At 41.0% G+C, this 16617-nt stretch overlaps 1 protein-coding gene across 2 annotated transcripts in view; it reads right to left on the bottom strand.

The window, feature by feature from the left end:
* LOC115081982 (putative methyltransferase DDB_G0268948) overlaps positions 1–16617 on the bottom strand; it is a 58683-nt gene that overhangs the window by 24528 nt on the left and 17538 nt on the right. For both annotated transcript variants that reach the window (XM_029586222.1, XM_029586221.1), the window contains exons 2-3: positions 11847–11957; positions 1158–1318 (exon numbers count right to left, since the gene is read on the bottom strand). In XM_029586222.1, the coding sequence (XP_029442082.1) occupies positions 1158–1318; positions 11847–11957 (272 nt within the window). The remainder of the gene's footprint in view (positions 1–1157; positions 1319–11846; positions 11958–16617) is intronic.

Consider the following 16617-nt stretch of genomic DNA (forward strand, 5'->3'; position numbering starts at 1 on the left):
CCCAAAACCTTTTACGAGTACCTGGTGGTCCAATGGGGGCGCGGGGACCGATCTTCCGCTCTCGGGCCATCGGCGCCATTTTGGCTGCCACTCAAAAATGGCGCAGATGGCCCGATTAAAAAAAGCCCACTCAACCCTTTAAAGATGACCCCTTAGCTTCTCTCACCCTCACAATCCCCCAAAAACATTTTTAAATTACCTGGTGCTCTAGTGGTGGTTCCGGGAGCGATCTCCCGTTCTCGGCCGTTGGCTGCCAATCATAAAGATGGCGCCGATGGCCCTTTGCCCTTACCATGTGACAGGGTATCCGTGCCATTGGCCGGCCCCTGTCACATGGTAGGAGCACTGGCTGCCCAGCGCCATCTTTAAAGATGGCTGCAACATGTCACTAAAGACATTTTTTTTGACTCTCATCTAGACTTTTTCCCACTAAAAACTGTGGAACATCGAGTGATGAGCAAAAGCAAAGTGATTTCACAGGACATTGCAGCAATGGAAAAACTGTATCAGAGCAAATGAAGCCCATCAATGCTTACAGACTATTGCTGGACAGTGACAAGAGACGTTCCATTTAATGAATAGAAGAGAGACAAGCCAAGAAGAGCAGAGTAGACACTAAAAAAGGACTAAACTATACACACACAATAGATTTTAGCCTTTTGTTTCACAGTAAATGTTATTTATATAATCCTTTTACTTATTTAATGTTTAAAAGTGTTACATAAATAGGACAGGTGAAATGTTATGCAACTATAAATAATCAAAAAGGCCCAAGTTTACAATTTATGATTAAAATTCTACTTACGCACTATGGAAATGACAGATGTAAAAGGTAAAAACTTAAATATTATGGAAACAGTAGCCAAAATCAGCTTGTTTGTCATATGTGAATTCAGAAAGTCAACATCAATATCATTGCTGAAGCAGACTACTTCCAAAAATTTCTATACCAGTGTTACTGAATAGAGGTGGAATATAAAGGTAACAAAATAGCCCCAGGTCATCAAGGTCAAGCAGATCTAGTCCTGGTATTACATATATAGATGTGCAGTTATAATTTCTCCAAGAGAAACAGGAGTAGTTCAGACTGTTCTCAATCACCTGATATTGTCTCTGGCTGATAATTTAATAAATCCATTTGGAAAGCAGCCCCTTACCAGTAGGAAGTGTTTGCTGTACATGAAGCTTGTTTGGCCTCTTCGATTTGAGCTTTACTTATGTCAGTTCCTACCACTCGCTCAAAATGCGGTGCCAGAGCACGAGTGCTCTGTCCTGTCCCACAGCCAATATCCACTGCCAGGCCAAAGGGCTTCCCTTTCTGTGCAAGAAAGATGTAGCCAAGAAGACAGACAGGTCACTCACATCAAAATTTATCATATTATGCAATTATGGAGTAGTTATTGATATAATTCAGTAAAATAAGATATACATCAAAAAATGAATTAATGCAGAAATAAATTAACTAGTACCTAACAACTAATCAGATTTCCACAGAACAGTTAAAAATTAAATTGCAATAGAAAATGTAATGTCCTCATTTCACATCGAAGATTTTTTTTTTTTAAATTTAAAAAAAAAAAAAAAAAAAAGTGTTTTACTCTAGAATTATTTTGGCCCGTAAATTCCTTTTTTTTTTCCCCTTCCAGCTCAAATCAAAACCCAGTGCTGGTATCCTAGTCCCATGCGTCTTCACTCACAACCACCCAGGTATTTTTTCCCCTATTTGAATACTCTCCCTCCCATTGTTCCTACTCTGGTCATTATAGCAACGATCCTGAGACAGGGAACTATGAACCAGGGATCCTTCCAGAACCCTGTATCATGGACTCAAAATCATTAGACGTCATCCATAACAATGTCTGATTTCTTCCCCTTACTGGTCAGAGGCTATGAAAGCTGCCTCCGCAGCATCCCCAGCTCCAGTCAACCTGGGGCACACAAGATTTGATCTGGGAATCAACCCCACTGAGCCACCAGACTGGCTCAAAGAACTTTTTAAAAACATGGAGAAAAATAACCCAATTTATTCTCAAATTACTGAGCGGGTATTAAATAAATGAAGATACAGTAACCAGGAACTTTAACTTGCTCCATCATATCCTGTCCTTATGAATAATTAAAAATGCCTTAAGCTTACTCTTACCCTTTTTCTAATCAGGAACATTCTTACTACTTCCTGTCTAAAGTGCTCATGCAATACATTGAAGAACAAAATTAACACTGCATGCATGCAGCCAAGGTATGTCCATCACTGCCTGCAACCAGGGCCATTTTGCTACTCAAGCATTCAGAGTAGGGTGACATTATACATAGCTAAATGATGGACTTAATAAAAAGGGATTTTACCAGTCTGCACAATACCCAATATAAAACTGTTCATGCCTATAAATGAATTGAATCCAACAGGTGTTGCAAAATCAATTACAAAGGTCCATGTGAAAACAAGGAAATACATACATCAAGGGGAATTTCCAGAAGATTTATTTATTTATAGTTTTTTATATACCGACATTCGTTAAGAAAAACCATCACGTCTGTTTCCCTACAACGAGAATTCAGCCAAAGTGGCTTTACAATGTAACTGATATGAGAACTAGGGAAGGTGGCGGGGGGGGGGGGGGGGGGGGGGGAAGGGGTAGGGATAGACAAAGGAATTTGTGAACAGAAAATAAATGCAAAAAACAAGATTAGATACATGACAACAAAATTATATACGATCAATGTACAAGGGGGGAGCGAGGGGAGGGGACAAGGAGCGGCGGCATTAGGAGGATGGGAGTAGATATACAGCAGAGGAGCGAGGGGTGAAAAGGAGAAGGGGGGGATAAAGCGAGGTGGGGGATAAGCGGTGCATTCAATGCAAATATGTGGGAGAGGACTAGGAGGAGGGGGGAGCGGTGAGGATGTTAAGCATAGGCATGTGTGAATAGCCAAGTCTTAAGTTTGTCTGAATTTCTTTGGGCAAGTCTCAAGGCGTAGCTGGGTAGGCATTGGGTTCCACAAGGAAGGTCCAGCTAATGAGAGAGAGCGTTGTTTGGTGGCTGTGAGTTGAAAGTTTTGGAGCGAGAGAGTGTGTGTATAGTTGCTACGTATGGCGTTCTAGTGGGACGGATATGCAGCGTGTCTGTGAACCAGAGCATATTTGGATTGTGTATGGCTTTGTGAATGAGGGTAAGAGTCTTGAATTGTATTCTTGAGGAGATAGGGAGCCAGTGAAGTTGTTTGAGAATGGGTGTGATGTGTTCCTTTCTGCGTGTGCCTGTTAATATGCACGCGGCTGTGTTTTGTAGCTATCAGGAGACATTTATTTAAAAACTTTTCTATACCGTCGTTTAGTAGTATACCATCACAACAGTTTACAGATAGGCACATAAATAAGTCTGGTTAGGATTATAAATTAGCTAGTAGGTGCCAATAAGTTTTCGGTTACATGATTCAAATAATATACGCCATCTGGATCGTGGATTGGAAATTCCATTTATATGACTAATAGAATATCCATATATGAGATATACTATACTCTCTTAAATTAATCTTTAGGTATGCATTCTCTCAAACCCAGTGGAAGATAGTTTATGTCTATATATTAATATTGTTTTGTCCCCTGAACAAGTTGGATATTTCTCTCCAGCATACACTTTCAGCCTTTCCACTAGCTTAAATTATGCCACTAAATGTTTCTGCATTGCAGCATTAGAATTAATAGTAACTATCCTGTCCTTTCCTGTACTGGATACAGTGTACTATTTCATTCACTCCCAATTATATGTAAGTCATTGTTCTCCTTCCCCCCCCTCTAATTTTATTTAATTTGTTTATCCCTTTTTAGGCCTTTTGAACAGAGCACTATGACAGCGCTTCTGCTCCGGTGAAGTTCAGCCTCTCCTCTGATGAAACTAAACTGATTTTCCAAGATCCCGGCACCATGTCATCAGGCTTTTAATATATAAGCTTGGTTTTTCTTCAATTAGCACTGGTCAGCTTGTTCAAATCCTTGGGGCACCTAAATTAAATTTCTAGAATTTTTCTATTTTAATTTAGTCCAGCAATGTCTGATATTTTATAATGGATTAGTGCTTTTAATTGTTCTAGTATTGCTACTCTGACCTGTTTACCAGTTGCTAGCGAAGTCGTGATCATGAATCCCCAGATATGGCTTTGGAATTTCTAAGACTGCAGGGTTTTCTGGGATGTTTTGGCCCACCTATTGATTAGAGGTGATTGGACACTAACCCTGGTCTTAAAATATTAATTTTGTTCTCACTACAGATGTCCAGACATGTCCCCCCCCCCCCCCCCCCCCCCCAACATTATCAAAATAGTTTTTATAAGACTGGGACAATTATGTAGGTCTTTTCTTCTTAAAGAAGACATTTTACAGCTGATAGTAGATATTTAAAATTCTCTGTTCCCATCTTTTAAATGCTACCTAGGTTGAAGTCTCAGGCGTCTTCTCTGGTGCCCATCACTGAAATTCCCTGCTTTTAGGAGGATTTAGTTTTTTTTTAGTTTTTTTTTTTTTAAAGTATATTTATTATAGTAATGCACAAGAATATGATACACAAGAATGATCACATTAAAGATAAGTTTCACTGTGCATTACTATTTTGTATATTTATGAACAAAATTGCTTTAACAGTACAAGACAGAATCATTGACACACCTTTCATCCATCTTCAGGATGTACTTCTCACCCAAGCTTCATCATTTATAAAAGTTGTAAGTTCCATGGACTGTTCCCAGGCTAATACGTGTGCATTCAACTCTATGCCCCAATTTTAGCGGTAATTTTCAAAGTTACACGTGTGCACTAACCAATTTCATAACATTCATGTTTTAAAATCGGCTACCTGATGCTCACATATGCACAATTTTATATCTATGTGAGTGCGAATGCTGTCTCGAGCGCACAAGTGGAGGCAAATTTTAGTAGATGTGTGTGGTGACGCAATAGACCTTTCTCCTAGTTCCCTCCCAGTTCGCCCCAGTAAACAAAAGGACTTCCTAAACTCCCTAGCTAGCCTCCCTTTTACCCTACTAACTCCGACCCTTAAAACCCTGCTACTACTCTTTTTTCCTACTTACAGGCAGCCCGTAGCAGAAGCAAGTTACATGGTAGCGGGATCCCGGCACGTGTTAGTGTGCTTAACTGACTGCATGCTACAGTACCAGCCCACCCCTTTTCCAAAAATCCTTTATCTGTGTACCAGGAGGTACGTGCATGGCTGTGGATCTTTTAAAATCCATGCAACTTGTGCATATCTCCCAGTTTTGCTGCCTGTAATCTTTTTAAAATCTACCTCTTGGCATCTAAATCTTCAATGGATTTCCATTCTCTCATTTGGTTGATCCACACTAAGATAGGGGATAATTAGGTATTTATCTAATATTACTTATTTAGCCAACATTTGTGCAAATTTGTTTTAACCTTGAGGTATAGAAATAGCACAAGTGACATCAGCCAACAGTAATACTTCCCCCAGGAATGGTAGCCACTCAATTATGACTTATTTTATCTAGTACCGCAGACCAGAAAGAAAATACTCTTAAGCCATAATAGGAAGCTATGAATCAAATTGGCCTGGGAGATCACACATTTCATGCATTGAGGGAAGGATAACAAGCCCATCTGATAAAGTTTTGTCACAGTGCAATAGCTTCTATGCAGAATACTGAATTGTAGTTCCTGCAGTTTAGTATTGACTGTCACCTTCATTTCTTTAAAATCTTTAAATTGGTCACTGGTTACCTTAGTCCCCAATTCAATAAACCATTGATTAGTTAATTTGGTCACTGTACTTCTAGAGATGACTTCTCCAGTCTTAATTTGTACCAGTAAGAAGTTTTATTCCTACTTTTGCCAACCCCCAAAACACAGAATGTATTGATGTAACTTCAAAAAGATGTTGTTTCTGGCACAAACTATAAAGAAATATCAAGCTTGAAAATAGGCATAAAAATTTGAAGCAGGCAATTTGTATCTTTGAAATTGTTCAAAAGAGAAAATGTAATTATCTGCTTTAGAGAAAATGTCTGAAACATTTGTAAGCTGTTTATTACTCCAGGTTAAAAATACTCTAGTTTGCATGCCCAGTTCAAATCCAGGATTTCCAACAAATGATAAATAGCCAGAGACTTTATAATCTGATCCCCACCATGAATTTAAAAATTTCCAAGCAGTACGAACACTTTGGAATAAGGGATAAGTTTGGAATTTCATATGAATATCAGAGTTTGGTGAATGCAAAGCAGCTTATGAGGAAAAAGAGGAGACAAAACTTAGTCAACCATATCTGGTGTACAGAACTGGTACTGATTAATTTTCCATTCCCTTGCAAAATGAAATTGACAAGCAAAGTCATAAAAAATGAAAACCCGGTAAATTTAAACTCCCTGAGAGGTGATAAACTGTATTCAGCATAGAACTCTCCTGATTTTTCCCAAAACATTATACGATCTTCATATGAAGATATCCATCTTCCTATAGAAAGACCACAGAGGAGCTTTTGAATAATGAACTTAGGAATATCAGCAGCTTTCTCCGACTGAGATGCGTAGAGCCTCAGTGATTAAATACAGCAGTTTCTCTATCAATTCTAATGTTTCTTACCAGTGAAAACATAAGACAAAATAATACTGGTGGAAGAGAGTCAGAGAAGAGGAATAAAAAAAAAATTAAACTCAGGCATGACCTGTTACCAAAGTATTTCTGCACTTGCTCTTTTGTTTTAAACATTACTATGTCAAGTCCATTGAATAATTTTATTGTAGCTGGAAACAGAAAAGGACAATGCCCCTGCTGGTAGAGTTCTGAACAAGTTGGCGCCATCTATTTATGCACTTCAGATACTTTGTGAAAAATCATTAAAACAGGATCAGTTTCTGATCCTCATATTCAAGAATCCTCTTCTTTTGATATGCTTGAATTTAAACAGCCTTGATGACAAAATTAAGTATGCAAGCTACGACCGGTCTTGCTCATAGTGTATTCTCTCACACCAGGTCAATATGATGGGCATGCTCCACTATGACTGGTTCATTTTCCATGGACAAACCCAAGGCCTCAAGCAGCCAAACTTGGAAAAATATGTTCAAGTTAATCATCTTTCACCTGTTCCGGCAAGTCAATGACCCGTAGATTATTGCATCATGCTCTGTTCTCTTGGTCTTCCGAGTTCATATCTTGTAACATTGCATGGTCTTTTTGGAGAGCAGTTAGCCTCAGAACAATTTAAGGATTCAAAGTGCTTCTGCATTCCCTCCTTGATCTCATCTAAAGATGATTGCAATTTAGATCCTCCAAAATTTGCTGATACCAGCTTTGAAATATTGCGTACCAGATCTATCATATCAGAGATTCCTCTCAAGTTCGGACACCATATTACCTTCCAAGAGCTTCAATTTTTTTGCCAATCTCATTGTATTTCACAGACATTCCAACTAACAGACCACCATCAGTGTTTATAATGGCAAAGTCTTCCACGATTTAGAAAACAAATTCAACAGAGGACACAAAAATTGCCAAAATGAAGTCAGACCTCACAAAGCTCTTCCAAGTGCAACTTCAGTAGGCAGGCATCACCGGAAGTCCTAGAGTGGTTTTAAACCCCAAATTAGGCAGGTTTCCCCATCAGAGCTCACAATGATTTTTAAAATGTTTCTAGAAGTTAGGAGGTGGGGGTGGGGTTGGTCAAGTTACCAGGATCTCCTTACCTGGCCACCACTTATTTTTCCCATATTGTATTTAAATATTACTTTTTTTTTTTTTTAAATTAAAAATGAATGCTCCTCGCGAGTCGAGGGGTATCCCACCGATGTCCTCGAGTAGGCCTGCCATCCTGAATTGCAGTGTCAGAGTTTCTCCAAGGCCCCAGTGCCACTTCTCCCATTACTAAATTAGAAAGCACGTCGGTGGCAGAAGGAAAAAAAAAAAGAGCACTTAACCAATCACAGGTCTCAGCAGGAATCAGTGGCCACACACATCGGGTCAGGAGGTGCAGAGACAAACGGCAGTGATATCGGCATGCAGCAAGCAGGATTGGTAAGGGTGGGCCCAGCAGGCAGCGGGGCCAGCAGCCAACGAGCAGCTCAGGTGCGGGAGGATGCCGCCACCTGCAGCAATATAGTGTCCACAATTACCTCCATTCGCTGCCAGCTAGCTGATTGCTCCCATGTTTTTCTCATCTCATCTCTGGCGGCAGCAAGAGAAATGAGCAGTGGTGGCCTTCGTGGCAGATGCACCAGAAAAGAGCTTGAGCCTCAGCAATGTTGTGACACTGCCTTCCCCACTCAGCATGGCACCTTTCAATCTCTGGCCTCTCCTTCACTTAGCCCCAAACCATTGCAGCACTCCTCCAATCAGCACTACAACTGCCACAGCTACCCATCACCTCTCTCTCTCTCTCCTGAGACATCTTTCCTGGCAACATTGGCCCCCCAGGTCATCCAGGCCTCATCCATGGGACTGCAGCAACAAAGAAGAAAAAAAAAATGGGTCTGCCTCCTTCTCGCCAAGTATTTATTATTTAGTCTTCTGGGTCCTATTACAAAAGGATCCCCCCCTGGAACTTGTTAGTCGAAGTATTCCCTGAAGATAAAAAATTGTGTGTGCCCTTGAGGTTAAAATCTCGCTAAGGGTTACACAAATATAATACTTGCACTTGGGAAGTTGACAACTAGTTTAAGTACATCCACATCCATGGAGTGGATTAATCATTCCCTGAGATCCAGATATTACTGACATTACAAGATACATGAGCACAAAACTAAATACAAAAAGCAGAGGGGAGCACAAAAAAAAAAAAAAAAAAAAAAAAAAAAAAAAAAGGAAGGAGGTAGCTAACTCCCACCCAAGAATGATTTCCACACGAGTGCACACATACCCATGTATCCTATCTCCTAGGCCAGTAGTTTTCAACCTAGTCCCAAGTACCCCTCAGCTAGTCAGGTTTTCAGGATAACCAAAATGAATCTCATCCATATGCATTGTGGTTATCCTGAAAACTAGGGGGTATTCATGTTTCTGGTTGAAAATCCACTGTCCTAAGCAACCCTTTCTCCAGTAAGAAGGAATCAGATATTTAACAACTTTCTGAAACCATAGTGTTTAAGACAATTAACGATTTTTGTCAAAGACAAACAGATACGTGATCCCCATCAGTTTGGTTTTAGGAAATCTTAAGTTAAGAATTACTGATTGTCTCTCTTCTGGGCATCTTCAGAGAGGCCTAAATGGGGACCAACAGCTGTATTTTCCTTTATATCTAGTCAGCTTTTGACACACTGGATCATGAGAACCTGCAGTATCATTTAAAAGATTATGGGATAGCAGAGACTGTCCCGGCATGGTCTGAATCATATCTTTCTCAACGAACATAACAGGTAAATTAATAATAGGTGCACACAATGGTCCCAACATAAAAATGTAAGGGCCTCAGCTTTATCATCTAGGCTATTAAACATCTATATTTAGCCTCTATCTAAAATCCTTGCTGATCTCTTAAGGATAAGCACTATACACAGATATACCATTTTTCATCTATCAGACCTTCTTGATCTACAGTTAAGGATGTAAAAATCTGCATAGGCACAATCAGGAAATGGCTCTTTACAACAAATTAACCTCAAATCCCTAAGACAGTTTTTATTAGTACAGAGGTCCTTATTCTAGAACTCCACCATTGATGACCTGTCTTTTCATATTTCTCCATGTAGGCATCTGGATTGATCTCAATCTTTCCTTTTACCATCATGTTAAACCTATTATAAAGGCTGGGTTTCATAAGCTAAGAATCCTATGCGGCCTAAAACAATTTCATAAAGATGACTTTTGCATAAAATAGTAGTATGCCTCAATTCTAACTATGGTAGATTATCACAATGCAGTATATCTAGGGCTTCCAGCAGTGACCCTTAAACTTTGCAATTACTGATTAAGTCAACCGCACGTCTCATTGCACATTTATTCTACTCTCATTGATCTACAGTGGCTCCCTGTCTATCAAAGAGCCCAATATAAAATATGCATGATTGTCTTTAAATTGATATCATTAAGCTATGCTGCTGCCTGGCTGGTTTCTCATACAAAACAGACCGAACATATTTCACCAATCCTTTGTAAATTGAATTGGTTACCTGTGCGTGAATGCATTGAATTTAAAAATTGTAATGATCATGTTTAAGCTTCTCAGTCTGGATGGTTCTCACTGGGCAAGTGCATTGCTACGTATTTATAAACCAACTAGAGTTTGAGATCATCTCAACTAAACTTGCTCGATATTCCTTCTGTGCGGCAAGCTTGTCTATTCTATAGAAGAGAGACATCATTTTCAATTGTTGCTCCATCTTTATGGAATCTCATTCCTCTTGAGCTGCATTCTTTGGACAATGTAAAGAAATTTAAGAGGCTTTTGAAAGATTTTCTGCTCCATCTGGTCTTTAGTATTTTCTAGAATTTATGACCATGACAGATTTTTATACCTTTTTGTTAGGTATAATTTAGGATTTATCTTTGTCTGATTACATTTGTATTATGTGTTTACATAATATTGTTGAGATTGTGGTTTCTATGAAACTTGATGATTTATGTTTTTGATACGTTTGTCATGTTGTTGTTTTAATATTATGTATGTATGTTGTAAATCTCCTAGACCTTTGTGTTAGGCGTTTAATAAGTTTAATAAATGGAAATATTTACTGTCCTACTCATTCATTGAGATGTCTCAAAGAGGTTTACTGGACATACCCTTTCAACATGCACGGCTCACAGAAACTAGAGTTGTGCTTTCTCCATCGTTGCTTTTACATTCTGGATTTCTCTGAAGCATTGCATTAAGACTTTAAAATCATTATTGAAGACCCTTCTCTTTCAACGGGCCTACTTTTGAGTAATGTAGCACTTTGAGGTGGTTTACATGGCAGTTATTTTCTTTTTGTTTTAAGCTATTCTGTATCGAAGTTTATGTAAATGTCTTTGTACATCTAGTGTGTTAAGCATAGATGACTCATAAGTTTTAAATAAAAGATAGCCACATGTTTTAATTAGATTCCACAAGAATTTTGCTTGACTAGAAGATGGGAGAATTTTCTCATGTTCATAGTCAGCAAGTAATATGGGCTGGTAGAAGCTGTGCTCCACCAATAATTAGTGAGGCAGGCTCAGATCTGCAGGAGGTGGTGAAGCAGCACAGAAGGACTGGTTCACACAGAGCCAGCAGAAGAAAAAAAAAAAAATATATATATATATATATAGTCCACCACCACATATCTGCTAAATCTACCTCCCCACACTGATTTCCAGTCCTCATTCACATTACCTTGTCAATCTCTGGTCACTGCTGCTCCTCTTCTCACTGCCACCCTCTGGCCAGGAGGTAGAAAATGGAACTACTGCACTTCACAATCTCATCTGCCCTTCGCTGCTCTACTGTGTGGTTCCAGTCTGGCTGAATGACCTGCACAGAGCTCATGCTATTCTTTGCAGGACCTACCAGAACTACATGAGCCATGCAGCCAAACTGGAAATGAACAGTAGAGAGGAGGCTATGCAAGGTAATATCCTCATGCCACCCAGGGGTTAGGAAGGAAGACTGAGAGATAATGGAGCAGGTCACTATCACATTTTACAAACCTGGCACCCTTGTCAGATCATGTCTGATTTGTGGATAAAACCCATTGACCTTTTGACACGTCTTGTACATAAGCATTTCCACATAGTCCTCAATATTTTAATTAAATGGCTTGGAACAGATTATGAATTCCTGTAGCAAGGTCACAAGTTTATCCAGGTCTAACTCTGGTTGGCCCCTCCACTCTCCTGTTAGGGATTTACTGTAATTCTCCCTTACCTTCTCCTCCAGGTAAGAGAAGATCAGTTTAAGGATCTCATCAGGTGGAGGGAGCCTGTACTTCTGATACAAGGATGCATGCTCTTTTCCTTCAAACAACTGTGTTGCCATCTGGAAAAGACAAAATGCTGATGTAAAAACAAAGAACACCTTAATCTAGCCCATGTGGCAAGACAACTGGAAAAAAAAAAACCAAAAACTCCACACTTCTGTGTTCAGCTTCTGTTCCCCAAAGCAGTTCAATCCAGTCTATGCAACAAAGAAATATAACAATCTAGATACACCCTGCTACCTGGAACATGTATTCACTGAATGAGAAGATTTCGCACTCTATGTACTAGAGACCAGATTTAAATTTGGGGCAAGAAATACAAAGAAAAAAAAATGTGTGCAAATACTTTCTTCAAGTCAGAATTCAAATGAGCAAAACGTTGACACTACCAATATAGCAGACTATTAGCTCTTGAAAGGTAGTCAAGAAATGTATCAAGTTAATTAAAACAAAATATAAAAGGCAATTTATTTATTTTTAATTGAACTTTTATTCCTCCTCATCCTGCAGACCAGTCCAGACAAGAGGGATTCATCTCCTACCAGCAGATGAAGACAGAGCACAAACCTTTGTATTGTTCCTCCTTATATAGCCTGATGCAGCAGAGAAGGCATCAGTAGTTCTGTCTCCAGCAGATAGCAGATGAAGTCCAGAACAGCAGGAAATGAGGAAGCAGGCTCCTGCGGCAAGTCTCCTAAATAGGCTGCTTTCCCCAGGGAGAGCTTGGCCAAGCAGGGGGCTGCGATGACTGTTCTTCCCTCCCCCTAGGGCAATCAGGGTACAAGATTTCCCTTGAAGGGTGGAAAAGACAACACTTCCCCTTGAAAAGTTGAGGGAAAACAGCACAAAGGGAAAGGAAAGAAAAAAAAAAAAAGTACCACCACAATAACAGTTAGTGATCCGAGGCCTGTGACAGTGACATGGCCAGAAGTTCCAGCTGCTCCAGGAGCACCACCCCTTACTCATCACATGAAGTAAGGTAAGGAGCATGGGAGGAAATGCAATTGGTATGGGGCCCACCGTGTCCCTACTGTAGCCAGCCAGGGCTGGCAGGTGGCATTAGGTGGAATAGGCAGCTGCCTAGGGCACTGGAAGTGGACGGGATGCCTTGGTTAGACATCAGGGCAGCATTTTTAAGAGGGAATGAATCGTGCGCTGGGTGGCAGAGGTGAACAACATTGTGGAATGGAACTCTGGAGCTGCAGGCACTGCGGGGTGTGTGTGTGTGTGTGTATGAGTGAGGAGGGGGGGGGGGGAAGAGAGGGATAATGACTTCACCACCTAAGGTGGTAGGACACCCTCACACTGTAGCAAGAGCTGTGATAACACCAAAACAAACATGGTACCGGTTAGAACAGCTATCAAAGAGCTCCAGGGCCACTGGAAGCAGTGTTTCCTGAGGGGCTGAAACAGGAAGACTGTTCCAGGCATTCCTCAGCCTAGATATATCAGCTACAGCTACACACATAGCCAGAGCACTCAACCAGAAAGCAGATTTCTTAAGCTGCCAGAGATTGGACTCAAGAGAATGGGAGCTGGCAGAGGCAGCCTTCAACCAAATTGTGATCAGATGGGGGATCTCTCATTGAAATCTAATGGCAATGCAAAAGAATAAGGCAAAGTACTTCATTCGAAGCAAATAGAGGGAGAGATGCCCTAACAGAGTTGGCCCAGAAAAGCATTAATGTCCATGTTCCCACCATGGTGGGGAATATTCTGAGAAAAATCGTGAATCATCCAGGTTTAGTCGTCTTAGTAGCACCATGATATGCAGAACTGGTAAGGCTCATGCAGCAAGAACCACTAAGATTTACTCAGACTGAAGGTCTACTATGACAGGGACCAGTGACCATTAAAAATCCAGCTCAATTCTGTCTTACCACATGGCTCTTAAAAGGAGAAATTTTGACAGAAGAGTGTACTCAAAACAGGTAATGATCTTGCTGAATGGAAAGAAGTCAACCTCCATAGTGAATGCAAGAATTTGGAAAATCCTCAAGACATGGAGCAGAAACAGTGGAATGACTCCAAAAAAGGCACAATTATCCTCTATCCTGATGGATTGGATAAGAGACTAGAAGTGAACTCATTACAGCTAGCAGCTATATCACGTTACAGGGGGTCCTCCTTGTATCTCATCCAAATCTGGCTCACTTCTTGAAGGGAGTAGGCCATATTAGATCACCGGTAAGACTACTGGTACCACCATGGTACTAGTAACTTTGTCATGAGGAATTTTACAAAAAAAGCTCTTTTCAAACTACTTAAAAGATCTACCATAAATGACTTAACATTAAAGACTGTGCTATTAGTAGCCACATATTCAGCAAGAAGAATCTCAGAGTTACAGGTCCCTTCCTGCAGAGACCCTTACCTGTCTTTTTCCAAAAAGAGGAAGTCCTGATGAAGACAGTCCCATCCTTCCTACAAGAAGTGTCAGAATTCTATGTAAACTAAGGGGATATTTTACTGGGGCTCAGAAAGGACCAAGGTCAGGGACACAAGAAGGATCTTAGATTTCTGGATGTAAGGAGATGCATATTCAGACTCTTTGTATTACTTGCAGGGACATGCAGAGGGAAAGTGGCCTTAAAAGCATCGATTGCTAGATGGATTAAAGAAGCAATTGCATCAGCATTCTCTCTTTTCACCTAAGGGCCACAAAACATGACACAACAGGACTGGGAGCAGAGATTATGCTCATTCCTGTTTTCCTAATTAGGGATCTGACATATGAATACCATTCACAATATTTTTTTGTCAAGTTTCAGAAGCCGCCATATCCTTCAGCTTGGGCAGAGAGTCTACTGATGCACACTGCCTCCATCTGCTGGTAGAGGGGATGAATCCCACTTGTCTGAATCTTTTTTGTATAGTGAGTAGTACAAGGAAATGTCCTATTTCTGCTTTGCACTCACTGTTGGGGGGAGGGGAGGAGGAAGGAAAGAAGAGTAGGAGAGGGGGAGAGAGGAGGGAAAGGGAGAATGAGAAGGAAGGGAGGAGATTCCTGTGGATGCTTACATTTAACCCTATGATGTCATGTGTTCAGTGTTTTATGTATGTGACCATCATCTGCCAGGTGTGCCTACCTATGATTACCTGAGCTGCTGCCACAGGCTAGGAGAGTGATAGAGTCGATTATGGCCCCAAAACGTTCAGCCCCACATAGTTACAGATGAGAAGGAAGGACAGCGAAGGGCCATTCACACCCATTAGAAGCAAACTACACTGCTGCATGTGCAGCGGTGAGATTTATCATTTATGCCTCTATTCTTCACCTCCGCTAAACATGCAGTAGTGTAGTTTGCTTCTAATGGATATGGATATCCTCTATCCTTTTTCCCCTCCATACTGTCAATCCCAGTTCTATGTCCTTCTTTCTTCCTTTGAGCCATTCTACTCTATTTTGGTACAGATCTTCTCTCTCTCCAGTAGTGGGGAAACATTTCACAATGATGTGATACCCCCAACTTTCCTCCATGTATATATGCGAATATGATCAATTGCAGCTGTCTAAACCTTTTCAACCTCTGCTGTACATGGAGGAAAGTTGGGGGTATCACATCATTGTGAAATGTTTCCCCACTACTGGAGAGGGAGAGAGAGAGAGAGAGAGAGAGAGAGAGAGAGAGAAGATCTGTACCAAAATAGAGAGTAGAATGGCTCAAAGGAAGAAAGAAGGACATAGAACTGGGATTGATAGTATGGAGGGGAAAAAGGGAGTACGAATGAGACAGGAACGAAGAAACTGAGGATAAAGAAGGGACATGAATCCATGACTGTCCTGGTTAAAGGGTGTGAGTGGGTGATAGCTTATCGGGGAGAGGACCCCCAAGAATCATGCTGGACAGAAGGAGAGAGGAGGACGACAGAGGGCCACCATGGTCCAGAAGGGAAGAAAGGAAATATGACCACCAAGAATCAAGAAGGGAGGACAAGACAACAGCCAGGTTTGGATAAAGTAGAGTTGCTTACCTGTAACAGATGTTCTCAGAGGACAGCAGGAGGTTAGTTCGCACACATGGGTGACATCAGATGGAGCCCCGATGGGGGAAAACATGTCAAAATTTCTAGAACTTTGGCTAGGCACCCTAAGCATGCCCTACAAAATATGCATCCACGCGAGGTCCCTTTTCAGTCTTGTAACATAGAATTAAGATTAAAAATAAAAAAAAAATAGGAGAAACCTAACTCTGTGGGGCGGCAAGCAGGTTTCATGAGGACCAACATCCTGCTGTCCTCTGAGAACACACCTCTTACAAGTAAGGAGCTCAACTTTCTCAGAGGACAAGCAGGATGGTAGAACTCACACATGGGTGAATACCTAGCCAAAGCCTGCTCCCCAACACAAAAGGGGACAACAGACACCTAACCAGGTGCCAACAGGCACAACACTGGTGCTGTGGTAACAAAGAGAGAGACAGCTTGAACCCAAACAATGGGCCCTAGGTTGGGAGAGTTGGCCTCTACACCTCAAACAGGTTCCAAAGGACAGACTAGTCGAACTTACTGTCACGTCAGCCATCCCTATCCAGACAGTAATGTGATGTGAATATGTGGAAAGAACTCCATTTACAGCCTTGCAGATCTTCTGCATGGGAAGTGCTTACAAGTGGACCACTGACACTGCCATGGCTCTGACAGAATGAATGAGCCTTGACATGACCCCAAGATGCAGTCCTGCCTGGGCATAACAGAAGGAGATGCAACCTGCTAGTC

Source organism: Rhinatrema bivittatum, unplaced genomic scaffold (assembly GCF_901001135.1).
Source record: "Rhinatrema bivittatum unplaced genomic scaffold, aRhiBiv1.1, whole genome shotgun sequence".
Classification (NCBI taxonomy): Eukaryota; Metazoa; Chordata; class Amphibia; order Gymnophiona; family Rhinatrematidae; genus Rhinatrema; species Rhinatrema bivittatum.